Genomic DNA, 27800 nt, shown 5'->3' on the forward strand with positions numbered 1-27800 from the left:
GTTGCTAACTGAAAAAGTAAGATGGAAAAAAGGTCTGATATTTCTAGGTGTTGCACTGTGCATTAAGCTGGGAGGAAATTATGAAAGTGAGGGGAACTCGGGCTTTAGCAGCTTAAAGGGAGTAACTTCCTACTTTGGTCTTCTAATGCTCAGAGTTAAGAGATGAGTTAAGAGTGGGAAGAGCTCCAAAGAGAAATTATGGTAAGGCAACACAAGTCAATAGCAACATACCACAAAAACAGACTAAAACTTCCAGAATATCACAACAAGCCACAAAAACTTGAATTTAGACTGAGAACAAGATGGAAAAATCTGCTCTGAATGACATTTGTGCACCTTGTTCTCAGTTCCAGTTTTTATGGTTAATAGCAACATAGGCTGGCTGGTTCAGAACTCATTATTCTAGATCTGTTGAATACAGAGGAAAGGTTAAATAGCTTAAAGGGAGTGACTTCACAAATTATACTTTTCTGCTTACTGATAAAAGCAATGAAAGAGAAGAGGGAGGGTTTTGTGCTCACATTACCATAAGATGTGGCCAACAGCAGACATACTGGCTTTAAAACAGGGAAAGGGAAATTGCCAACCAGTTAGTCAACAAAATAATGCAATTACCATGTTTCATCAAAATCAGCTCCATCAACAGATATTGTTAGAATAAAATTAGTGCAATATAGCTTTGTTTTTCTTTCTTTTAAGTTTCCTGGTATAATATACTCCACTTGTCAGAGGCATGGTCAAAAACAAAACCCTTGTATTAATGGGCAAGCAGAAAAAAATCAGTTCTGTGACAGAGAGACAGTTATTTTGCAGCAAAATCATAGCTGTTTCTAAGAGAGAAAGATATTCAGAGATGTAATAATCATTTTTAACCATCCATACACAGTTAAAGCTTGAGGGAAGAAATGATTTCAGAAGTATTATGTTTTATCATATTCATTTGTTAAGTGAGTGACTCAATAGACACAAGTGACTTTTTGTACAGTATTCCAGGAGCACTGATCTGGTTCAGTAACTTGCCTTGGGTCTTGTAGAGTAGTGTGCTGTGTTGCACCTTTAAAAAGCATTTCCAAGGACAGCACGTGCATATAAATAGCAAGCACGTGCTAGCTTCAGTGCCATTTTGAGAGTGCAGACAGAGTGTGAACATGTATGTGTATGATAACTAGTTTGTTTATAAGTTAAAGTTACTTAGACCCATTGCTGATCTGTTTGTACATAATAAAGCTGCTTGAACAGAACCCACAATGTTCGTCTGTTTCACCCTGACTAGAGCAACATAGTGTCAGAACTGGGATTCCAGAGACTGCTTTTCAGAGCCACGAGGTGCAGAGTTAACAGTGAAAATAAACTAAGTGAAACAAATGAAAAAAACGGCCAGAAATGAACCACAATAATGAAAACTTGCATAAACAATTTATTTTATAAAAAAGATAAAACGGAGCATTGCAAGGGCACAGAATACATTATTAAGCAAACAAATAGCATGGAAACATTTAATAAACTAATACCAAAACCAGTCAGTCCAGCAAGAATCACAAAAGCTGTTGGAATTGTTTTGTTTTTTTATGGAAACATTTAAGTAAACGAGTGGCAGAAAAAGTTTATTAATTAAACAAAATGTATGAAATTAAGAGGTCTGATAAAATGATTATCAAAAAAGCACATATGGGGTTTAGAATTACCTCGGAAATGCAAAACGAGCATGTTTAAAGTAAAACATGTTTAGAGTTAAAACAAGCACAAGAAAGTATAATGGGCATGAAAAGAGACTAAATGAGCAAAACAAATATAAATAAGGACAAAAAGGGCACATTAAGCACCTGCATGGGTTTGGCACATTACTGTATTTTGGCATAAATTACTATTTTGCCTTGGTTGAAGCTATTCAGGGCATAACTAGAGTTATTTGAAGTATCTCAAAGTGTGTAAAAGTGCTTACAGTGAATGTTTATTACTGTGGAGTTATTCTGAAGAGTTTGTGTTTACTAAGTGTAACTATTTTGTAAAGTGCAATCAAAATCCAGAAATTTTGAAATATTTCTTGTGCTGGGTGTGTGTCTATTCACAGACAGCTGCCATTACAGAGTGTTTCTTGCAATATACAGAGTTATTTAGCAAAGTATAACCATTCTGGGGAAATTTCAGTGTGCTGTGTACTGTTTATTTGCAAAGTGCAGTTACTTCAAAATATGTCTTACTCTGAGCTTCTTCTGCCCAGTTTATTCACACAGTAAAGTTATTTGCAATGTTTCTTACTCTGTTAAAAAATGATTTCTTGAAGTACAGTGATTACAGAGTATTACTGTGTCCAGGAAACTTATTTCACAAAATTAAGTTACTCAGAGGCTTGTTGTGCTATTAGGCATAGTTACAAGTACTGGCATAAATTTCTGGCATATATATATATATATATATATATATATATATATATATATATATATATGTATATAAAGTGTATGTGTTCATGCATACTTGCAAAAGCCTTCATTGGTATATGTTAATATGGCAGAGGCATTTTGTAGACCAGATCCACTTGTGTTTTATCAGAATATTGCAGAGTACTGGAGAATATTTGAGCAAGAGTATGATATATTCATACAAGCAGCTTATTCTGACAAAGATACATGCACCAGGGCATTCATTTTGTTAAACCTAGCTGGGTCAGAGGTCATTGAAAGAGATCATTCATTTGTATATGCACCAGCAGTATATGAAGGTGAAGGAGAAAATTGTCATATTGTTATACAAGTTGAATCAAGACCCTGAGTGTTTGAAGAGCAAATTTAGAGAAATGTGCAATCCCCAGATTAATGTTACATTAGAGAGGTTTTGTTTTACACAAGAGATCAAAAGCAAGGAGAAACTTTTTCAGCTTGTATTACTGACCTGAGAAACAAAGCTAAAATGTGCAAATTTGGTGATTTTTAAAGATGAGTTAATAAAGGGCAAGCTTGAGTGTGGTATTAATAGTGCTGCAGTGCACAATATTTTACTTTGTGACAGTGATTAAACACTGAGCAAAGCTATTTTGATTTGTCAAATCCATGAAGTTACAGAAAGACACACAAATATGCTTGCAAGTGATAAGAGCATGGTTTCAGCAGGCTCCAGAGCAAATGTGGACAGTATGCAACATGTGACTAGCAGAAGCAGGCCTAGGCAAATGGCAGATGCAGCCCCTGTGGGTTTTCCTGCAAGCTCCCATAGTCTTCTAGCAAGTTCCAAGACTAGCTCTGTAAAGAGAGCATGCTCAGTGCAGTACAAAGGTGAATCAGCAAAGCCCAAATCAAGCTTTATTGTTAACTGTCATAATTGTGGTGCCAACCATGAGTCTAAAAGAGAAAAGTGCTTAGCCTTTGGTCAGCAATGCCAAGAGTGTAAAAATTGGAACTATTTTCAAAAGTGTTGCAAATCAAGTAAGCCTCACACTATTACAACATCTTCATTACTGACTACATTCAGTACCCCATTTGGAAGATATCAATTCCTCAGGTTGCCATTTGGAATACATTCTACAAGTGAAGTCTTTCAGCGTGCAATGGAGCAAATTGTCAGGTTATCCTTGTGCCATAATAGTAGATGATTTATTGGTCAGAGGCAATGATGAAGCAGAGCATGACAGAAACCTTGAGAGTTCTAGACAGAGCACATAGTGCAAATTCAGACTACCAGAACTTACATATGTAGGCCATTTGTTTACTAGCATTGGCTTGAAACCAGACCCATCCAAGCAAGCAGCCATTCTTGAGATGCCAGCACCAGATCTACAACGTTTTCTTAGTATGGTCAATTATTTATGCACGTTTATACAAGACTTCAGTGAGTTGACAGTGCCTTTGAGAGAGCTAACACATAAAAAATTTTACATGGTCTTGGTTAGAACAGCACCATAAAGCAATTGAAGACTTTAAGCAGAAAATTGCCACCCCACCTACATTAAGATACTATATCAATAAACCAATAACTCTTTTCTGCAATTATTCAAAATTTGGTCTTGTGCAGTTATTCTTCAAGAAGGCAGACCAGCACTGTATACATCTATAACTCTGACACAAAATGAAATGCAGTATGCTCAAATCGAGAAAGATCGTTTGGCAATAGTATTTGCATGTTCCAGGTTTCATGATTATATTTATGGTCGAGATATTCAGATTGAAACTGATCATAAACCTCTAGTTACTATTTTAAAGAAGCCTATACAGTCAGCTCCATTAAGATTACAAAGAATGATGCTCAAATTGTAGAAGTAAAACTTCAAAATGGTCTGTACTAAAGGAAAACTTTTTTATCTGTCTGATACTTTATCCAGATCACCAAGAAATACAATGGAACAGCTTGACACAGATAATTTTGACTTTGATGTCATGGAAATGCATAATTTTTCTACCAGTAGACTTGATGAGCTGAGAGATCATACAAAGACTAATTCAATTTTGCAGAATGTCAACCACTACATTAATGTTGGATGGGCGTCAAAGCAATCTAGTGAACCCCCTGAAGTGCAAACTTATTTTCCTTACAGAGATGAGATGTTGAAGAAGATGGCATTATTTTTAAAGGTCCTAAAATTGTTGTTCTTGCTTCCTTACAGAAAGAGTATATCCAGATTTTGCATCGTGGTCATCCAGGTTCCGAAGCTACTAAAAGAAGGGTGAGAGGATTAGTATTTTGGCCTTCTCTAGCAAAAGACACTGATAAAGTACTTTAAGACATTGATAAAGTACTTTCTTCTTGTTAAGTATGCAATAGTACTGAACCACATTTGCAAAAAGAACCACTTCAGCTAAGTCAAGTTCCTGAACTACCTTGGTCAACAGTAGCCACTGACATATTTGAGTGAAACAATCAGCATTATTTAGTGTTGGTAGACTCTTATTTGAACTGGTTTGAGATTGATTTACTACCTAACCTAAAGTCCACCACTGTTATTACCAAGTTGAAAAGTCATTTCTCAGTCCATGGAAATCCACATAAGCTTATCGCTGACAATGGTACCCAATTTACTAGTCAGTTGTTTCAGAAATGTGCAAGAGAATGGGACTTTGTACATGTTACTAGCAGTCCAGAACATCCACAGTTAAATGGACTAGCTGAACGTGCAGGGCAGAGTGCAAAGCAATTACTAGAGAAGTCAAAGCGTGATAATACTGATGTCTTTTTGAATTTACTCAGTCTCAGAAACATGCCCAGTGATGATATACACGGCTTGCCTGCTCAGAGACTTCTGTCTAGGCAAACCAGAACAACATTGCCTATCAGTTCCAGTTTGTTGAGGCCTAAAGCTAAAAATAACAAAGCAATCAAAGCCCAATTATTCAGAAAGCATTCTTTCCACAAGTCCAGTTATGACAAATCAAGCAGATTTCTTCATCCATTGAAAGAAGGAGAGACAGTGAGGATACAAACAGCGAAAGGTTTTGACCAGGTTGGTCAAGTAACAAGTGTATGTGCAGATCTGAGATTCCACTTTTTGAAATCAAAAGGTGTGCAGTACAGCAGAAATCCCAGACATCATCTTGCTGTATAATAACCGATATTGCAGCATTGTTCCTGTGATGCAGACTCTAGCTCTCAGAGCAATCCAGAAAACGTTCCTGTTGCAGAACGTCTTAACTTCTGCTTCCATTTCTGATGATGTTCCTGATGTTCCTAAGGTTGAACATTCAGCAGAGACAATCCCAGTTGCTAAACCTAATTCTAATTTCTATATCACACGATTTGGTCGTACTTCCAAACCCAGTGTGAAATACACAGCAACCTGGACGTAATTGTATATATGTATCTAGTTATGTATAATTGCATGATAAAGAATCATTTGTATTAATTGCATGTTAATCAATGTCGTCAATAATGCACAACTCATTTCTCAAACAGGGAGGATGCAGAATAGTGAGCTGTGCCTTTAAGAAGCATTTCCAAGGACAGCACACGCATATAAATAGCAAGCATGTGCTAGCTTCAGTGCCATTTTGAGAGTGCAGCCAGAGTGTGAACATGTATGTGTATGACAGCTAGTTTGTTTATAAGTTAAAGTTACTTAGCCACATTTCTGCTGTGTTTGTACATAATAAAGCTGCTTGAACAGAACCCACAATGCTCGTCTATTTCATCCTGACTAGATGAGCGACAGGTCTCCACATTCTAAGTGGAAAGTAAAGGAGTTAAGCCCAAGACTACTGGAGGATGCTCATTAGTAGCTTATACTTTTAAACTTTTGTGTTATACAGCAAAACTAGAATAGTATTGCTTGATATGTCAGAGTTGAGACTAACAGAGACAAGATGCAAGCTCCATTGTTCCTTTCAGTCAAAAAAGATCGAGCACCTTACCAAAGTTCTGTGAAACGCCAATGAATCAAATACAAAACGAAAAAAACGTCACAGAACACTGCTAGGATATTCAACTGTTTAATAAAATCAAAGTATAAAAAGGCAGGCAAAAATCACAAATCAGAGCACTTTCGGGTGTAACCCTTCTTCAGATACCTGCTCAACATTCCAGCATAAAATTTAAATCTAGAACAACCAATCAGAACTCAATAAAACACCCGCTTATTTCTCAGGGCGGGTTTCATGGGAACCATCTCATTGAGACCAGGTGATCTATGAGCCATGAGCTCTATTATCCATTTTGCCTCTTCCAACTCAGTTCTGTTCCTAGTATTGCCCCCTGTACTGTTTGTCTTAATATTAACAATAGCTCTAAATTTAAAACTGTGTTGTATATTTTTCTCTATATGCCTATAGAGGGCATTATGTATATCTGCATTCCTGATAGCTGACAAATGCTGTAAACTCCTAATTTTGAACATACAGTTGGTTTTACCAACATAAAAACTTGTACAATGTTGGCATTCTGCTATATAAACAATGTCAGTGGTTCTACAGGTGGCTCTTGCTTTGAACTCAAAAATCTTACCAGTAATTGGATGAATAAAGCTGGTAGACTTATTGACAAAAGCACAAGCTTTACAAAGCCCACAAGGAACCGTCCCCATTTTTATTTTGAAATGTTTAGTCGCAGGGTACTTCTCAGTAGATAAAATATCCTTTAGACTCCTATTCCTTCTAAAGCCAAATTTGGAATATATCCCCACTATGGGGTGAAAGTTCTCATCAGTAGTCAAGATGTTCCAATTACTTCTAACAATATCACAGATCCCACGAATATTATTACTGTATGTAAACATAATTTGTGGTTTTTGACTCATATTCTTAACCTGTGTATACCGAGACTCTTGTCCTTTTTTCAGGCATAACCATGGAGCTAACCTGTCTTTTCTGTTTCTTGTTATCATTGATAATTTTTTGTGTCGTTTGTGCATTATAGCCTCTCTCATTGAACATATCCTTAAGTTGTTCAACCTCAGCCTCAAAAAGTGTTTCATCTGTACAAATCCTGGACACCCTAGTGACCTGTCCTTTTATGATATTCGGGAAGGTAAATCTGGGGTGCATGCTATCAAAACTAAGCAGGGTATTTCTCCAACAGTCCTTCCTGTGGAGACATGTGGAGAAGCCATCACTACCTTGTTCTAAATGTATATCTAAAAAATCTGTCTCCTTCCTAGAACTGTTAACTGTAAAACGTAAGAAGGAGGTGGTGGAATTCATAAATGCAAAAAATCAGCAAATTGTTCTTCATTTCCATTCCACAAAATAAAAATGTCATCTACAAAGCGCCTATAAAGGGATATATATCGACACCAATCATTATTAGCCAAAATAAATCTTCTTTCCCAATAGGAAAGGACCAGATTGGCATATGTATTTGCACAGGGGGTGCCCATGGCTACCCCCTGCGCCTGCCTATAAGTATTATTTAGACCTAGGAAAACATTGTTCTCTAGTACTAAGTTAAGCATATCTATTATAACACCAATCTTAACATGATCAATCCCCATTTCTTGTAATAAGGTTTGTATGGCCATAGTACCATATTCATTACTGATGACAGTGAACAAACTCTGTATATCAATTGTAGCCATCAAGTAAGAACTGCTCACATTGAGCTGTACGGCACCCAAGGTAATCAAAAATTGCCTTGTGTCCCTAATTACTTCTTCAATATTAGCTAAATGTGGTTTGAGATTGAAATCTAACCAAATCGATATATTTTCTGTGACCCATCCTCTGCCTGACACAATGGGGCGAAGAGGTGGGTCTATTAAACTCTTATGAATTTTCGGAAGAGCTTTAAAAATGGGTATAACAACATCATCCTTCTTCAAAAAATTATAAAGTTCTTCATCAATGCGCTTGGCATCAAAAACACACTGCAGCCTCTTATGTACCTGGGCTACCAGCATATTGACTTGTAATGGATTAATTGGTAGGTAAGTGTGAATGTCTGATAACAAATGTTCAACCTTATTATGATAAAACAAAGCATCCAACACCACCACTGCCCCTCCTTTATCAGCTTGTTTTATGACAATCATGTTGTTATTACCTAAATCATGTAGAGCTTTGCGTTGACTCATTGTTAAATTGTGAAACTTCTTCATCTTATCAGTACATAAAAACTGTAAAATATCATGCTCACAACATTTGATAAATGTATGCATAGAAGCCATAAAAGGAGGAACGAAACTACTTGGTTGTCTTAACCCCACTGAGATACCATTTTTGTTACCAAACATTTGTTGCAAGGCTACATTCCTACAAAAAAACATCAAATCCATGATGACATCGTTATAAACACATTCATTGCTAGGAACAAAAGTTAAACCCTTGTTCAAAATGTAAAGTTCATTCTCCGATAAGGTATGGCCAGAAAGGTTATAAACAATATTACTATCATTACCAGTCATTCTAAAACTCGACGTTTCTTGGTCCCTCTTCCCTCGCTCAACGACCTCTTCCACTCACCCTTCTTCACAGGTGCTGGAATCTGCGCCAAAAAACGCTGCTTTTCCTGCGTTTCCTTTCTTCTAGCTCCTTGGCGCACAAAATCATGTTCTGTTGTCATATCAGATATTACTGGCATAGGCACATCCTCCGATATAGCAGCACTTACAGATACAAAACGTCCCAAATCAGAAAGTGATGACCCATTAGGAGTGGATTGTTCCTCTGCGTGAACAATCGCTGAAACATTAACTAAATTCTGGTCAGAGCTTGAAGATGTTTTTTGCGGTGGCTCTGAAAACTCTCTCACCGTTCCTTCATTATCATGAACATGGTTTCCAGTCTGGCATACAACGTAGGAGCTCCTGGGAGCCGGTTCTGTGACGCATGTAAGCGTAGAATGATGTTCATTGCGTCCATGTCGTTCCTTCGGCCAAACAAAGATATTGCCACGAGTAAAATCATCATAGTCCCTTCTGAGCTTATTTATTTTATGCATCTTAAGTTTGTCATCATTATCCGACATCGTAGAATACAATTGTTCTAATCTACTAACATAACTGTCCCCTTTAAAATCAATCTGAAGTTTAGATTGCAATTGCTCTATTTCTTTCTTTAACTTATCAGCTTCTGGCTGAAAAAAATCTGTAAGTAGCTCCATGTATTTAAAGCCCGTATTAATGTTAATTAATTGCCATTTGGCTAGTAGTTCTGGATATCTTTCTCCCTGCGTTGGCATGCAGAGAACCCTCATGCCTCTTGGTACAATACCAAAGGCTATACAAGCTTCAAAATGATACTTCTGCCATTGTAGTCGCTGCAGTCTGCCAACTTTGTAACTCAGATCTCTTAACATAGTGTCAAAATTTTGATCAACACTCACCGGAACAGAATTTTGGATATAACCATTGGTTTGCACATGAAAGTCCAAACTTAATAAAGGATTAACAGTAGATGCTAAATTCCTTGTACGTCGATGTTTAGAGGTAATCATCCTTTCTTCCACTGTAGTGGACATATTTACAGCAATGTTGTTGGTACTCATCTCCATAGCATGTAAGGTGCTATACATAAGCAAACGGACAGTCAAAAAAGATCAAGCACCTTACCAAAGTTCTGTGAAACGCCAATGAATCAAATACAAAACGAGAAAAACGTCACAGAACACTGCTAGGATATTCAACTGTTTAATAAAATCAAAGTATAAAAAGGCAGGCAAAAATCACAAATCAGAGCGCTTTCGGGTGTAACCCTTCTTCAGATACCTGCTCAACATTCCAGCATAAAATTTTAATTTAGAACAACCAATCAGAACTCAATAAAACACCCGCCTATTTCTCAGGGCGGGTTTCATGGGAACCATCTCATTGAGACCAGGTGATCTATGAGCCATGAGCTCTATTATCCATTTTGCCTCTTCCAACTCAGTTCTGTTCCTAGTACTGCCCCCTCTACTGTTTGTCTTAATATTAACAATAGCTCTAAATTTAAAACTGTGTTGTATATTTTTCTCTATATGCCTATAGAGGGCATTATGTATATCTGCATTCCTGATAGCTGACAAATGCTGTAAAATCCTAATTTTGAACATACAGTTGGTTTTACCAACATAAAAACTTGTACAATGTTGTCATTCTGCTATATAAACAATGTCAGTGGTTCTACAGGTGGCTCTTGCTTTGAACTCAAACATCTTACCAGTAATTGGATGAATAAAGCTGGTAGACTTATTGACAAAAGCACAAGCTTTACAAAGCCCACAAGGAACCGTCCCCATTTTTATTTTGAAATGTTTAGTCTCAGGGTACTTCTCAGTAGATAAAATATCCTTTAGACTCCTATTCCTTCTAAAGCCAAATTTGGGACATATCCCCACTATGGGGTGAAGTTTCTCATCAGTGGTCAAGATGTTCCAATTACTTCTAACAATATCACAGATCCCACGAATATTATTACTGTATGTAAACATAATTTGTGGTTTTTGACTCATATTCTTAACCTGTGTATACCGAGACTCTTGTCCTTTTTTCAGGCATAACCATGGAGCTAACCTGTCTTTTCTATGTTTCTTGTTATCATTGATAATTTTTTGTGTCGTATGTGCATTATAGCCTCTCTCATTGAACATATCCTTAAGTTGTTCAACCTCAGCCTCAAAAAGTGTTTCATCTGTACAAATCCTGGACACCCTAGTGACCTGTCCTTTTATGATATTCGGGAAGGTAAATCTGGGGTGCATGCTATCAAAACTAAGCAGGGTATTTCTCCAACAGTCCTTCCTGTGGAGACATGTGGAGAAGCCATCACTACCTTGTTCTAAATGTATATCTAAAAAATCTATCTCCTTCCTAGAACTGTTAACTGTAAAACGTAAGAAGGAGGTGGTGGAATTCATAAATGCAAAACAAATCAGCAAATTGTTCTTCATTTCCATTCCACAAAATAAAAATGTCATCTACAAAGCGCCTATAAAGGGATATATATCGACACCAATCATTATTAGCCAAAATAAATCTTCTTTCCCAATAGGAAAGGACCAGATTGGCATATGTATTTGCACAGGGGGTGCCCATGGCTACCCCCTGCGCCTGCCTATAAGTGTTATTTAGACCTAGGAAAACATTGTTCTCTAGTACTAAGTTAAGCATATCTATTATAACACCAATCTTAACATGATCAATCCCCATTTCTTGTAATAAGGTTTGTATGGCCATAGTACCATATTCATTACTGATGACAGTGAACAAACTCTGTATATCAATTGTAGCCATCAAGTAAGAACTGCTCACATTGAGCTGTACGGCACCCAAGGTAATCAAAAATTGCCCTGTGTCCCTAATTACTTCTTTAATATTAGCTAAATGTGGTTTGAGAGTGAAATCTAACCAAATCGATATATTTTCTGTGACCCATCCTCTGCCTGACACAATGGGGCGAAGAGGTGGGTCTATTAAACTCTTATGAATTTTCGGAAGAGCTTTAAAAATGGGTATAACAACATCATCCTTTTTCAAAAAATTATAAAGTTCTTCATCAATGCGCTTGGCATCAAAAACACACTGCAGCCTTTTATGTACCTGGGCTACCAGCATATTGACATTCTAAGTGGAAAGTAAAGGAGTTAAGCCCAAGACTACTGGAGGATGCTCATTAGTAGCTTATACTTTTAAACTTTTGTGTTATACAGCAAAACTAGAATAGTATTGCTTGATATGTCAAAGTTGAGACTAACAGAGACAAGATGCAAGCTCCATTGTTCCTTTGCCAGGTTTATTTTCCTAACTGTTATGTTTTATTTTGAGTAAATCTTGGGAGAATCATGTACAGTACATTTTTGCAGTAAAATAGGTTAGCTCTGTTGTGCACTGCAAGCATATTTAACCATCTAAGTTGTGCTGACATGCTGAATTAATTACCCTATATACCCTTGAATATGTTTCAAGAGATCAGCCTTCACCTTGACCACTAACCTTTTTTTCAAACTGGAAGCATCATCTAATAATGCTGCCTCCAGGTAACTGAATTGCATTGAATGTTTTATTGGGAATAAAGTAGACCTTTAAAAATACTTTGTTAGCACTTTAAAACAAACCATTGTTATGCACAAGTAAATGGAAGAAGAATAATTTGATCAAAAGAACTCTGCTCTTTGCAGATTATAGTGTCTTTAACCAAGAGCAGCTGGAGGAAGAAAAACATGGCGGCTGCCAAGATGACCTACAGGAAGGTCTTTTGTCATTTTCTGAAAGCAACATTTCAGCTGTAACTGGTATGGCGCTCTGGAGGCAGCAAGTTTGTGCTATTGCAAAATTACACTGGTTAAACCTGAAACACGAAAGAAAGAAGCTGAGGAATGTGTAAGTGATGCATACTTTATCTTGTTAGTTTGAAAAGAAAAGTATATTTACAGTCTGAAAAAGAAAGAAAGAAGCTGATGGACATGTAAGTGATGAAAACTTTATTTTTTTTTTTACTTTGTGAAGAGGAATACATTTACTTTGAAACATATACTGTTACTAGCTCCAGATGAAGTTCAAAATCCTATTTGCAGATACATAAAGCATACTCATGTTTCTGGGTTTTAATGACATAAAGGTAAACAGCATATTAATATCAAACAATTCTAAGTTTTCACCCTTCTCCAGCATTCTCTCCACATAGCTAGACAACATTCCCTGAACTTCAGATCTCTGTCCATCAAGGAGGTCATGCTCCCGCTCTGGTGTAATTAATAGCAGAGGCTGTTGCCTTGGAATCTTCAGCTTATACAAAAACCCTGCAGAAAGAAGTTAAAAGAAAACCCAATATCTTATCTTCCCAAAAGAGAAGATTATTCACGAAGGCCACACTCCTGTTCTGGTGATAATTAGTAGTGGGGACTGCTTGCCTTTCAGACTGCTGTCAGAGTGGAAACCCAACTAAAAGAAGTTAAAACAGAAGTCACCCCTGAATCTTCTCAAAAGAGAATGTTAATCAAGGAACTCATGCTCCTATTCTTGTGATAGTTAATGGTACAGATTGCCCCCCTTTGATCCTTATGCCTCCACTTAAACTCTACAGAAGGACAATTAAAAGAAACACACTGCCCTATCCTCTGTAAAACAATGATTTATTAATGATTACATGCTCCTTTTCTGGTTATAATTAGTGGTATAGCACAGCCTGCCTTTGAATCTTCTGCTTCCAGAGCATCCTTACAGAAGGACAGTTAAAACTTACTCCCGTATCTTCCCAAAAAAGAAGAAATAGGTACCAGGGAATAGTGGTATATAATTGTATAGTAAAAGCCAGAGATATTCTGTTTCGGGCTAGATGAAATTTAGGGAAGATAGTTGCTGGTAGTCTATTTGCCAGGCCAGCATTTCTTTAGATGTTCTTTTATTTTTTTCCTCATTTAAAACTCACTACAGATCGCTGCTCTTGATATTATAGATTAAAGATGTATTTAACGGGCACAATCATATTTCAAGTGAGTTAGCTCCGGGATCCCTTAGTACACAGCCTTCCTCTCCACAATAAATTATGCCTGTTTTTTATCTCCTCAAATTCTCATCTTCAGTAAACTGTGTTGGGCTTGCCTCTGATTTTCCCCCTTCTGTTTATGTGGGTGAAATTACCCATATTGGTGCTAGTCAATTCAAAGTCCCTGCCCCTAACATTCTCCCCACAGAGCTAGACCACCTTCTCTGTACATTGGATCTCTGGTATGGTATTTTAATATGCCTTCACCTGAAATTAGCTATTTATGACCATGCACATATAGTGATTATTTAGAGAGTATTCACTGTGCTCTTACTTGCTACCAAACATTTATACTGTCCTACTGGTGGGAACAATGGTGAACTTAGTTACTGAGGTCTATTGTTTAGGGGGGGGTGATGTTCTTAACTTGCCACTATCATTGCTATATATGCAGTTCTTGATCTATACTAATAGGAGCTGCTTGCTTGCATAAATCTATATGAGGGTTTACTTTCTCCTACTGGATGCGATTGCATGTCATATTAGTATCTTACCACTGCTAAAAGAAAAATATGCTAACTAACATTTCATCTTAAATGCTAATGAAACATTGTACTGCTTTGTAAAGATGAATCTATTTAGTAGAAAATACTGCAGATTGATTTGGAAGATTAATTTACCTTCACCCATTATGGTATCCCAAGCCAAACTTTCTATAACAAAGCCACATCTCTGTAGTTTAACCCTGCTAACACTCTGTTTCCTCTGTTTCATTATGTTTGATTCCACTGCTTCTATTCTTTTAATTCTTTCTCAGTTCAACTGCCAAATCATTAACTTTCATTATTTTTGCTATTATACTGCCTTCCAGTTGTGTACTTTGGCGGAAGAGTTTCTGAAACCATTTTACCATCTCATTCCTTCATCTCCTTTTAATACTATAGCCATGCTACATTTCATGCTTGCTGAGATTGATCCTCTTTGACCGTTCCCTTTCTTTCTCCCTGTGTTTTAACACTGCTTCCGTTAAACCCACCCATCTGTAGTTCTCTTCTGTTTAACCTGCTCTATGCACTTACTTATTTAGTTTTGCTTCTGCATCTCATTCTGTTTGCATTCACCATACTTTTCTACACATAGCTTCAGACAACTATCAGCTTTGTTAGCTGCTCCAGGATGCATGCCCCATTTTTTCTTGCGAAAAGATTTTTATATTTTCTTGACATTTAAAAATACCACAGTTACTACCACTTGCTTAGTTAATTAATTAATTAATTAATTAATTAATTAATTAATTAATACAATTATTTTATATTTAGTTGACAGTACTTCCAGTCCACTGCATATTAAGATTATTTTGCATTTTATTTACATTAATTGCGGTGTGCAGCACAGTGGGTGCCATTTCTGCAACATCCCCTCACATGTGCTTCCAGTACCTGTTTCCATCCCTTTTTATTACAGTTAATCAAGGATGCCATGCTCCTGTCCTGATGATAATTAGTGGTACAGACTGCCCATCTTTGATGCTTCATTCTCTATGAAATCCCTAAAGAAGGACAGTCAAAAGAAAACCCACTACTGTATCTTCCCAAAAGAGAACAGTAACTACCAGGGAAAGCTGGTGCATGCTGTGCAGTAAAAGCTTGAGATATTCTGTTTAGGGACAGATGATTTGTAGGGAAGGTGCTCACTGGTAATCTACTGCCTAGGGCATAAGTTATATAAACTTACTGCAGATTTTTATCTGATTTTATTATAAATTAAGATTGTACATTAAGGTAACAATTACTTAACTTAGCTACAAGATCCCTCATTAACCAAGCCTTTTGCCCACAATAAGTGGTACCTAAAATAGACTTATTCTTTCTCCTCAAAGTCACATCTTCAGTGGACTGTGTTGGCCCATCCTCCACTCCCCATACCCTACCCCAAATATCCCACCCACCTGAAACTACTTTTATACCTGAATAGGCATATCCTGTCCACCACTTATGAATTTCTCCACCTCCACAAATATTCAGTTAAAATCTTAGATCTTCTTATCATCGATTAATCAAGCTAAGACTGATGTGCCTTTCTACTTCTTTTAGCTCACTATTTTTATCCTCATGGCTACTATAATATGTTATTATCTTCCTCCCCTTAACTTCCCCATAACAGAATTTCCCACCATCTGTCATACTCTATACACCCTAACACACTTAAAAATCATCTTTTCTCCTTTTATTCAAAATGCTTCTACTTCAGACATCTTACTTACCCTTACCCACCTTACTCCAACAACAAATAAATTCTGACCCATATTCCTCTGCCAGCACACACACAATTCCTAAAAAATTTCACACAGTTGCCACTACCTTATATAACACTATCATGCACGTCCTGAAACCTATCTTTGTATGTACCAAACCTCTCCCAACCCAGTCTAGCAGAACAAATGCAGACAAGTTTATATTAAATTTCATAGTACTCCTCTATGCTCATATATACAAACATGCAGACATTCACCCTAACCCTGGCCCAACAGCTAACATACCAAGTAATGCCCTCTACTACATCAATAACACTAGCACCTCCTCCTTAAAGATGTTCAACATTAAATCACAGTTCCAGGACCCTATGCTGCATGGGCTATACCCTGCTAAGTATTAGCCCACCAGCCAATTTTTAAAGCTTTATGGCAACTTCCACATGTCCCAGTTGCAGTGGAACTCAAGGATAACTTCATAAATCAGTGATTAGAGCACCAGTGCTTCAGAACTTACTAACTGCCAAAGTATGCTCTCCTTCAAGGCTTTGTAGAATTGATGGCTAGAGCTCCTTTACTGTTGGGCAGATAATCACCTTTCTAGCAGAAACATTCCACTTATAGTTTTATGAAAAAAAATGTGTTGTTTCTATAGAAAATTGCTTATGGTAGATATTTTTTTTTATGGACTGACAATAAATTTAAAGCTTTTTCCTTTGTTAATGCTTTTGTGGGCAATCTGTGTAAAAAGTCATTTTTGATTTTTTAGTGTAAATACCTATTTATAGGGACTGAAAGTTTTAGTTTTGATAGTTGTCCCTAAATTTTTACCTCAAAATTTTAACAACTCAAGCTCCACTTCCCTTTACAAGACTCTTTTTCTGAATAATCATGGAACAATTATCCAGCTCTTTTGTTCTTCTCTCCCCTTTCTGCAGGAAGAAGAAAATGTCTTGGGTATTTTGAGAGTTAGGTTGGCCTTTTTGCTGCTTCAGCCACCAGCTGGTTATTCTGTTGTGGCCAGACCTGCCTCCGTAGACCTTTCATCATTGTTTCGCATCTCCACTGGTATAGCTCTTCAGTAAGTCATTAAGGCCCAGGAGTTGCACACATCTGCATCTGTTTGTGAAAACAACCCTTGTTGTTCTCAGTGGATTTAGCAGACAAAGTCTTACTGCACAATTGGACTAAGGTGCCTGATTCCTGGACCAGTGCCCGTGCCATGAGTCAGTCTTTTGCCATGGAGTCTCCTAGGAAAACAAAAGGAAAATATAAACATATGGCTTATTCTGTTTCTCTGACTTTGTACACAGAGAACTTATTGCATTTTGCTAAAGGATTATATCAAGCGTTTCAAGGCTTTAATATTTTAAATCTTGTTGCTTCAAAGAATGTCATCCTTTCTGACACAATTTCCCTGCCAGAAGAGCAGAGACTGGAAGGGGAGTATTTTTTCACTGAATTGTCCTAAAGCAGAATATTCTGATTTTGAAGAAAGTAGTCATTCAGAATTCCATCCAGAAGAGTTATATTTTCTGGAATTATAACTAAATGAGATAATTATTTCACTAAGTACAGAATCATATCCTTGATCCCAGCAGAAGAATCATCATTTGTTGAAAATGGATTATCCTTAGCCTGCAGCTGCTCCGCCTCTTTTACCAGCATTACATGCTGTAGGTGGATTGGCCACTTTAAATTGGCCCTAGGTGTGAGTGCATGCATGTCTGTGCCTTCTGTGGAAAGTTGGGCACTGGGCTGGCAACTCAACACCGTAAAACTCCACTGCCAATCATGAGTGGACAGGTGATCCGCTGTGATGACCCCTAAAACGGGAAAAAGCTGAAAAAAGAAGAAGAGGATATTTTCTTAAGAGCCTCCAGTAAGTTTGACAGTCAACCTTCTGCTCCTAAAAAGCCTGATAGGTTATATAAAGTGCCATAAATATATCTTTCTCTGATCTCATATCAGATCTTGTAGTATTTCCTTGTCAAAACCATGTACTGCCAAACATATTGTAAATCCTAACCCCATTCCTTCTGATAGAAAAGTGAAAACATTTAATAGATTTGAGAAGAGAGTTTATTCTTTTATTACCTTAACTTTCAGAATGTTAAACTGCCAGGCTCACATGTTAAAAACTTTACTGGCGTCTTTTGTGAGCATGTGAATGTTGACTGTTAGGCTTCATTCTTCAGAGGTTAAAGATTCTATAAATTGCTTAATAGTTTCTGCTTCTCAATTAACCAAACACTCTTTAATGTGCTCTTTAGATTCTGCTGATATTGTATGCAGGGCAACTGCTACTGCATCAGTCACCAGAAGGTTTACTTGATTAAATTCTCAAAACTTAGTGGAATATTATATAGCTGACCTTTCACATTCTTCTATTGACAAAAATGTGCTGCTTGATTCTTCCGCTGCCGAGATCTCTAAATGATTTGATGAAATAGGAAAGATTGCGTAAATATTTCAATGCATTTTTCTAAGTTCAGCAAGAACTTTCTTTCCATTTCAGGAACTTTTTCAGAAACAAAACAAAATAGTCTCAGCAGGATACAGGTAAACAGAATTTTAAACCACAGTGCCAAGGAGACTCAAAAAAGGAGGAGGAAAGGGGACTCCCCAAGCCAAAGACCATCCAAAAAGTGAGAATGACTACTTGGCCATTCAAGTCTCCCCCTCCCACCCTGCCAATACTTTAAATCTGTCCCAGTTTCTAGGCCTACGTTTTCCTCAGTGGCATAGGATAATCAACAGATGGTTTCTGAGAATAGTCCAGAAAGGGTACACATGCCAATGGGAGTCCCTTCCTCCTTTTGAGGAGACTCCTCCTAATTCCACAAACCAAACTTCAATATTTTTTCCAGTTTTGGAAAAAGAATGTTGCTTCTCTGAGGCTCAGTGGCATTAGATCAGACATAGAAAGGATTTTTGAAGAATCCTTCTGGTGCACAAAAAAGAAGGAACTTGGAGATGCACCTTTTGTAGAGAATGTTGTAAATTGACTTGCTTTTGATGAGGAAGATTAATTTACATTAACTCCTTATGGTACTCACAGCCACACTTTGCATAGCAAAGTCACATCTCTGTAAAGGTCTATAGTTCTAGACCTCTCCATTCTCAGTCCCAAATTCAAGATGCTATCCCTACAAACATTGTTACCCCTCATACCTCTTTTTATATTTTTGGCAAAATTAGACTTTATCACATACCAATTTGCAGAAAATTCAGACTTGTTTTATGATTTTCTGCATCTGGCTTACATTATCAGTTCTCTGTTGTACCCGTTGGTCTATCTTCTGCACCAAGGGTATTTACAAAGTGTCTGGCTCCAATAATTAATTGCTCATTGCAGATGATGCATTCACATCTTTCCATACTTGGACAACTGTTGTATATGTGTAGACTTCCATATTTGGACAATTATCTTATATGTGTAGACTATTTACAAATTTCAAGTTCCCTGACATGTCAAGGAACTTCTGCTCAATGAGGACTTCTAGGTCTACCTATATAAATTATCTTTCATTCCTTAACACAAGGTAGTGTTTCTGGGTTGTCTCTTGGATACATTCCTAAGAAGAGCTTTTCTTCCCCAGGACAAAGTAGATTTGTAAATCTTGAACTTATGACATCTGTCAGGGAAGATCTTACGATTCTGGGTTTCTTTGCTTTGATTATCACGAATCTTTATCCAAACTTCATATGAGAAAACGTCAGTGATAACTCAGCTCAGTCTGGTCCCAGCATTGATACCACCTATATTTTTAGATCCTGGTACTAGAGTTTCTAAGACTAGAGTGACTTTGGTGAATGGACCAGTTGTCTCTAAATCCAGGTTGCCACTTCTGGATGGACCAGTTGTCTTTCAATCCAGGCCTCCTATTCTATCTTCCTCCTTCTCAGTCTTTCACAATGCCTACCCTAGACTTTCTTGGGAGCTGAATCCAAAGAGGTAAAATTCCAGGGTCTGTGGAACAAGCAAGACAGACAAAAGTACATAAATATCAGTAAGATGATGGTTGCAATAAATGCTCAAGAAGCCTTAAATCATCTTTCATTCCAAGGACATCCTTAATCTCAGACAACACCACAGCGATGTGATATAGGGAGATACCAGATTTTCACCTCTTTACAGACTTAACACAAATGCATGTGAGGTACCAACTCAGCTTAGTTTGACATTCCAGTCTTCATGCATTCAGTCACAGCAAAATATTTTTTGCAGACAAGCTGAGCGGAGCCAGGACAGATGATCCCAAATCTAAATTACTCCCAAGGTCTTCCAGGAATTGATCCAATGGGGAAAGGTCCTCAAATAGATTTGTTAGTTTCCTTTCAAAACAGACAGTTAAAGAATTTCTACTTCAGGATTCCTTGCAAGCAGGCCTGGAGGACAAATGCTTTCTCATTCCCATGGATGAGAATATTTCTGTATGCTTTTCTTCTCTTTCCAGTGATATCCTGGGTTCTTCTAAAGATCCTGAAGAACTCCCCAAAGATAATTGTGGTGGCTCTCTTTTGACACAGGCAATGATGCTTTTTCCTTTTGAAAATGGCCAAGGGCAGTTGCCACAGTCTTCTCCATAAGGTGGATTTATTCACACAAAGTGAGGGTTGTTTGATACACCGCAACCTGAAACTCCTTCAACTGGCTGCCTGGATGATAGTTTCAATAACTTTAGGGAACATTTTTCCTAGAATGTGCATCAGGTACTACAGAAGACTAAAAACTGGTATTAAAAAATCTTATATATATAAGTAGAAAAGCCTATCTAGTCAGTGCCATACTAAGAACCCTGACTCTTTTTAAGGCCTGGATACCTCCAGTTCTAAAATATTTGAGTGCAATATTGACCCCTGCTCTTTCTTATTCTACTTTCCAGGTTCATCTTTCAGCCATCTCTACTTGTTTGTCCTCAGGTTCCAGCCCCTTTCTGTTATGCCTCAAGTAAAACATTTTTCTATTTGAAAAACCTAAGCTAGTTTAAATGGAAGAAGTGTTATCAGGTTGAGCTGAGGATCTTAACTTGGAAAACAGTGTTGCTCATTGCTCTGACTTCTACAAGAAGTGTATGAGTTACAATTTCTGATTGTGTCAACTTTACCTTATTTTCCCAAGGAAAGATTGTCTTTCAGAGCAAATCCCTCTTTTATACCTAAAGTGGTTTCAGAATTTACTTTTAATCAAGTTGCTAATCTCCCTGTATTCTAGCCAAAGTCTAAAAACAAGGGATAATTCTGAATATTTTGGATGCCTACAGGCAGATCAGATGCTACTGGGACAGACTAAAATCCTTTTGAAAGGCCAAGCAGCTATTTATTTCTTATGAAGGAAAGATAAAAATGATAAACAGTGTCAAAGCAGACGTCTTTAGTTCTCTCATGCTGTTTTCTTCTGCTATTCTCAGCATAACCAGTCTCTTCTGGGCAGTGTCAGGGGGTCACTTTACTAGGGATTCAGTTTCCTCTGTGGAGTTTTGAAAAGGGTTGAACTCTGAGAATTTTCTAGAAGAAACAACTTGGTCCTCTGGGCATACATTTACAAAACATTACAAACTGGACACATTTCCCAGGTTCAGAACAAGTTTTGCTGGAATGATTCTCCAAGGGCTTATGGATTCTCAAATATTTTCCTCCTCCTTGTAATTTAAAGCTCTGGTAGTCTATCCATACAACTTAGGCTAGTACAACAGTGATCTAATGTTGAACATAGTATAGTTGTGTAAGTAAACTCACCATAACAGCACATGTTCTAATGCATCACCGTTGCAATACTTGCTTCATCCCTCTCCACCCTCTTCTTTTTGTGTTAAGTGTTTTGTGAGGGTGTGAATGTGTATACGTATATCTACAAATATATATATATATATATATATATATATATATATATATATATATATATATATATATATCATATATACATATATGTGTAGGGATCTACTTCAGTAGATCGAACCTTTACAAGTTCGAACAACATATGGCCGAAACCATATGTTCGAACGCATAAACGTTCGAACACTGAAGTAAAAACACATAAAACAAAAAAAACCCACAAAACTAAATGTCTCTAGCAGAGGGGGACTACGTCCCCCTGCACCCCCTGCACCCCCTTACTTAAATATACCAACTCCGAGATTGCACTACATTGTGAAAATGGGAAATCTTCCCTTCAACTCTGTACAGAGATCTCCATTCAGTCCAATCGAACTTTTACAATTTCGAACATATGGTTTCGGCTATATATGTTTCGAACTAGTAAACGTTCGATCAACTGACGGGGACCCATCTGTAGATATATACAAATATGTATATATCTAAATGGATGCATGTCATTTAATTGCATCTTCACTTCACTGAACTCAATTGGTCGAGCCCATTTCACTGAAAATCCATTTCACCAAAAACCTCCTCAAGAAGAAATATATCCCAAAGACATGTTTTTGCAGGGGGGGATAAGCTACCCTGCCTCCCCCATGGAGTAGCTTTGCCCCCCACACCACCCTTACTTATATATGCTAATGCCATTGGTCACAGAACCACAAAAGTGTGAAAAGGGCAAAATCTCAAACAAATATTGATAAGAAAAAACATACTTCCATAACCTACAATATATCTTAACAAAACAATCCCCAAATATTTTGGTCTTCCATAAAAAAGTAACTACAACCAGGCAAACCACTCCAACCTGATTCATCCCACCACATTCCTTACACTAGCATATGCTATCCTGATTTGTATTAATAGGTACATCACAGATTCATACATTGCTTCAACCAGGAAACAGTCATAGTTCCATTCCATAAAGGTGGAGGCTCAAAGAAACTATCAAACTATATGCCCATGGCTGTTCTCCCTTCCCACCAAAAATACAAGAAAAATCTATTCACTCACAGCTTCTCCAATACCTGGTCTCAAATAATTTCTTATCTCCCACTTAGTATGATTTCTGTCCCTACCAAAGTACCACTTCTGTACTATTCAACTTCCTAAATACCATCTAGTAAAACCAAACAAAGGAAACCGGGCAACTTTCCTGTTCCTTAATTTATCTAAATCATTCAGCAGTGTCTCATGCTCACTAATGTTGGATGAACTCTCTTCTCTAGTTCTATGCACTAGTTGTGTTACTTAGCTCTGTAGCTATGTATATGACAACTTCCAGAGTGTAAAATAGAAGAACTTCTTTTTGTAACCAGTTACATTCAGTGTACCCCAAGGATCCATTCTAAGCCCCTTACCCTTTGATAGGTTTATAAGTGATCTACACATAGCAGCTAAAAATAAACTCTGGTACAATACACTGAAGATTCTTCATTTATTTGCTGTGCTTATCCAATGTCCAAATTTCATTCAATCAGCCAACAAACTGTCTCATCAATAGCAACCCACTTTTGAACCTCGCAATTCCCAATAAACCTCGGAAAAACCAAGCTACTGTTCCCCTCCAAGTCACACATAATAGACAAACAGTCCTTTTCCATCACATCATCCAGTGATACAAAATAGAAATCATACCCCCATCAAACTACTAGGTGTTGCCATAGAAGAAAACTTATAATTCAATCAACATACCATAAGCATTGTTAATAAAACGCACAAAAATGGTCTTCTATACATGGCCAGACCATTCCTCACAAATAATACACTTAAAAAATATATCTTCATATCTCTACAACCCTCCATCCCTCATTTTCACTAACCTTCAAAGATTTCAGCTGACCAGAATAGAACAATGCTATAACAAAATCACCAGGTTTGCAACTAACCAACCAAACAGGTCCCACCAGTGCACTTCAGCAACCAAAGTGGCTGGAGTTATCCAGCTACTTAAAACTCACTCATCTTAAAACAGCACATACCATCCTCTATCTAAAAATATCAACTTTCATCTATAGCTGTTGTGCAGTGGTACACACCCAGTCAAACTTTACACTGAAAAAATAAAGCCAAGACAACCGTACAAAAGTCTAATAACTGTTTTGGACATGCCCCCTACTCCAATTGTCTATCTAAAATTTAGAATTCATTCCCTCCTGACCTTAGGAAATATCTCCACAACACTCCTTCAAATACCATTTAAAAACCCACCAGCAAAATCAATGGAACTGCCACTGTGCATTTATACCAGATAACAACGCTGGAATCATCTTTACAGCCTTCCCTTAGACTTTAGCCTTGTTTTTTATCCTTCTTCTACCTCTTACCACCTGTTATAACACTGCTTTTACACTTCTAGCCTTTTCTTATAAGTCTAGTTCCTTACACACTATTAGTTTTTTACTATATGCCCAGTTCTTCTATGTTAATAGTACTATCACCCTTACAAACTGCCCGTCTTCCTTATTTTCTTTAACTAAATTCTCTCTACTAATATAACCACACTGCCTCTAACTCCTTTACTGCCACTTTATCCACCCTCCCCCCACTATATTTTTTCATCTCTGTCCTTTCACTCTTACTCTTTCTTTCCTTCTCTACGTTTTCATGCATCTCTCCTCTATATCCATTCTTCATACTTACTACTGTAAACTGCATACTTTTTTATGCTACTGTTAACTGCACTCCTTCACAACTGATTTACAGCTATACTTACAAGTAATATTAGTAGGGTCTATATTAGATTTTCGAAAATTTTGTAGAGCGAATCACTATAGGTCGACACCTAGTGATCGATCTACGAAATAATCGAAAGTCTAAATAAAAAAATAAAACCACAGAAACATAAAGTAAAGGGTGTAGACAGGGGGGCAAGCCACCCTGTACCCCCCACACCCCCCGCTACTTAAATATACCAACTCTGAGATCGCACTTCAGTGCAATACAGTGTGGAAATGGAAGATTTCCGTTTCCTACACTGTAGTGCGATCTCAGAGTTGGTATATTTAAGGAGCGGGGGGTGTGGGGAGTGCAGGGGGTCTTGCCCATATTAGTAAATTAATGCATCTACTATCTTACTGAATAGAATCTGAATATTCCTGAAAATATCCTTATGTTTTTTCCCCAAACCACCATTTCAAATGTATATATGACAATCATGCAAATTGTACTTGTCTATACCTAACAAATTGTGTTTGTATTGATTTTGTCAATGTCTTAAATGTTGTCGCTATCATTATATATCAATCACTTGTTTTTCTATCTGTTTTTACTGTATTATTTTGTTGTGAAGCTTTACTTCCTGGTCCTCTGCTGAATTTTAATTTTTTTTTTGTGATCTAGATAAACTTTCATGGTCATCAAAAAAATTCTTGAATAAATAAATAAATAGATAGATAAATAAATAAATAAATAAATAAATGTCAATTGTAGCATTTAAGTAACATTTGCCTTTGATGCTGGAAGATCACCTTTCAAATAAGGTGTTAAACCAAGTTGCCATCTGCTTCAGTTGATAGTGGCTGAGATGGATATAAAAGATGCTACAGCAGCAATCAAAGAGAGCAGGGACTTCACTACATATTTATATATTTACACCTTAAACATCACATATTAAATTCAAAAAGCAAAATACTATTCATCTCATCAAATAAATTATCAAAAAAGAAAAATCTATATTACAGTCACCCACCCCACCTTTTATTCCACATATATTTTTAATTGTATTCATCAAAATACTTTAATCCTTAATCTCATTATGCAAAAGCTCCTTACATCTCACATTCCAAAAATTGCAAATAATACTAATTGATAGCTTATCTAATTTATAGTTTCTCTCCTTTTCTTTCTTCATACTAACCAAACACCACCATATTCATATTTATTTCCTTAAATATTTCTTGAGGAAATTAATTATAGTCCAAATACCACAGGTTTTAAATCTGTCACAGTCAATAAAAGCATGCTCCATAGTTTCTTCTGCATTGCATACTGTACACTGTCCATTGTTTATACTCTCTCTCACCTTTTACAGGTAACTTTTACGGGTAATACATGATTTCAAACAAGCCATAAAACAATATCTGCTTAATTCCTGGATATATCACTGTGCAAAGACTAGTTCAAACCACTCTCCATAAACTACCTGCATCCCCACTTATCAGTTCTCTGCTTTCTCCTTCATTCTTCCTTCTACCCTCACTGTCACTATACACTTTTACTAACTACTGCACACTTCTTAATTATAAAATTACTAATCTGAGCTATATCCAACCTGCCACAGCAAAATGCAGCTATCTTCACATCTCCAAAACCCACATACCTCATATCCTCTACATAGACTTACTTTAGTCTGTGTACTTATCTCTAACTGCATTTATTTCTACTACTTATGTGTAAAATTCCTCTCTCTCTCTCTCTCTCTCTCTGTTTGATTCATATTTTATAAACCTTGAATTCATATCTCATAACATCTTTTTTTGTATTCTGAATTTTAATCTGAATGTTAATTTGTATTACAACTGCTTTGAATTATAACACTGTATATTTTATTCTGTGGAGCTTTTCTCTCCGGGCCTCTGCTGAAAAAGGGCATTAGCTCAGTTGGACTTTCCCGATCAACAAATGTCAAATAAATAAACAAATAAATAAATAAAATAAAACTTATAATCCCTTATCTGAGAGACATGCTTGGCTACAAACATCTGCATTACAAGCTGAAGCTAAGTGAAACTTGCAGTAGTGAATTTTAATGTTCTGTTAAGTACAAACTTGCAGTTTTAAAAGTACTGTATTTTCATTTTTTCTGTTTCCTAATTGTGTGTTTCTGAAAGGTGTGCTGTGTGTCTCTCTGCAGTTAGTTCCCCATCCTCCCTCCCTGTTCCTGTGTTGGTATTAGTGTTGGTGGCTCTGGAATTGCCCGCCCCTCCTGTAAGTCTGTATTGGAACACTCCTCCTGGGTCCATCTCATTTGCTCACTTAACTGAGGACAGTTAGATCATATCCTGAGTCTAGTGTTCACTCTACTTAATACAGAGAGAAGATTTGAGAAGGCCAGCCCACTTAGGTTCTTCCTTCCTCTCTTCTTGCACTTAAAAAAAATGTTTTCACTTTATTAATTTGCTTTTACTGTATTTGTGTTTCCTCCTATTTTATTTTGCTTTATTCATTTGCTTTTACTGTATTTGTGTTTCCTCCTACTTCATTTTGCTTTTCTTAAAAGTGCTCAATTTTATTTATTCTGCTGCATTTATTACTGTTTGGTCGTAGCCTGATTAAATTGTAACTGATATTCGAAGTCTTTTGGTTTAAGCACTTGGGCTTCATACAGGCTGTTTTACATTAAGAAGGTTTGTTGTCTGCACTGTTGTGGCAGGACATGTAGCTCACATCCTTCTAAGCTGGAAATTGCTGATTGAAGGCCCAGTGTCTGTTATTCTAAAAGTGTATTAGTTCTGGCTTAAGCACTTGGGCTTCAGGCCAGTTATTTTACATTAAGAAGGTTTGTGGTCTGCACTCTTGTGGGAGGAGAGGCTGGATTCTGCCCTTCTGAGCTGGGAATTTCTGGTCACAGGCTTATTGTGACTGCTTATTTGAACAGTTTCTTTCTGAAATTGGTGCACCTTGTTGCTGTAGCATAATCCAGATTCAGGCCTGCTGAATCTAGCTTTGTTTGTATAACTTGAGCACTGATCCAGGCCATCTTTTTTTGGAGAAGGTCCCCCTGCACCTTAGTAAGCAGGGGTGTGCAGTTAGAACTTGTCTGATTGAAGACTGCTGGAACAGGGGTCAGTTTTGAGCTTTTTTCTGGTTAACTGGGTAACTTGTTTAAGTCAGTTTGTTCATTTTCTATT

General features: G+C 37.1%; 1 protein-coding gene across 1 annotated transcript in view; it reads left to right on the forward strand.

Annotated features, from left to right (window-relative positions):
* The window catches only part of LOC122806635 (cholesterol transporter ABCA5-like), a 1155982-nt gene that overhangs the window by 161962 nt on the left and 966220 nt on the right, over window positions 1-27800 (forward strand). The window contains exon 7 of the mRNA XM_044077221.1: window positions 12508-12709. Within this exon, the coding sequence (XP_043933156.1) occupies window positions 12508-12709 (202 nt within the window). The remainder of the gene's footprint in view (window positions 1-12507; window positions 12710-27800) is intronic.

The sequence above is a fragment of the Protopterus annectens genome, chromosome 7.part0, assembly GCF_019279795.1.
Source record: "Protopterus annectens isolate FY-2018-M chromosome 7.part0, PAN1.0, whole genome shotgun sequence".
NCBI classification, from domain to species: Eukaryota; Metazoa; Chordata; order Ceratodontiformes; family Protopteridae; genus Protopterus; species Protopterus annectens.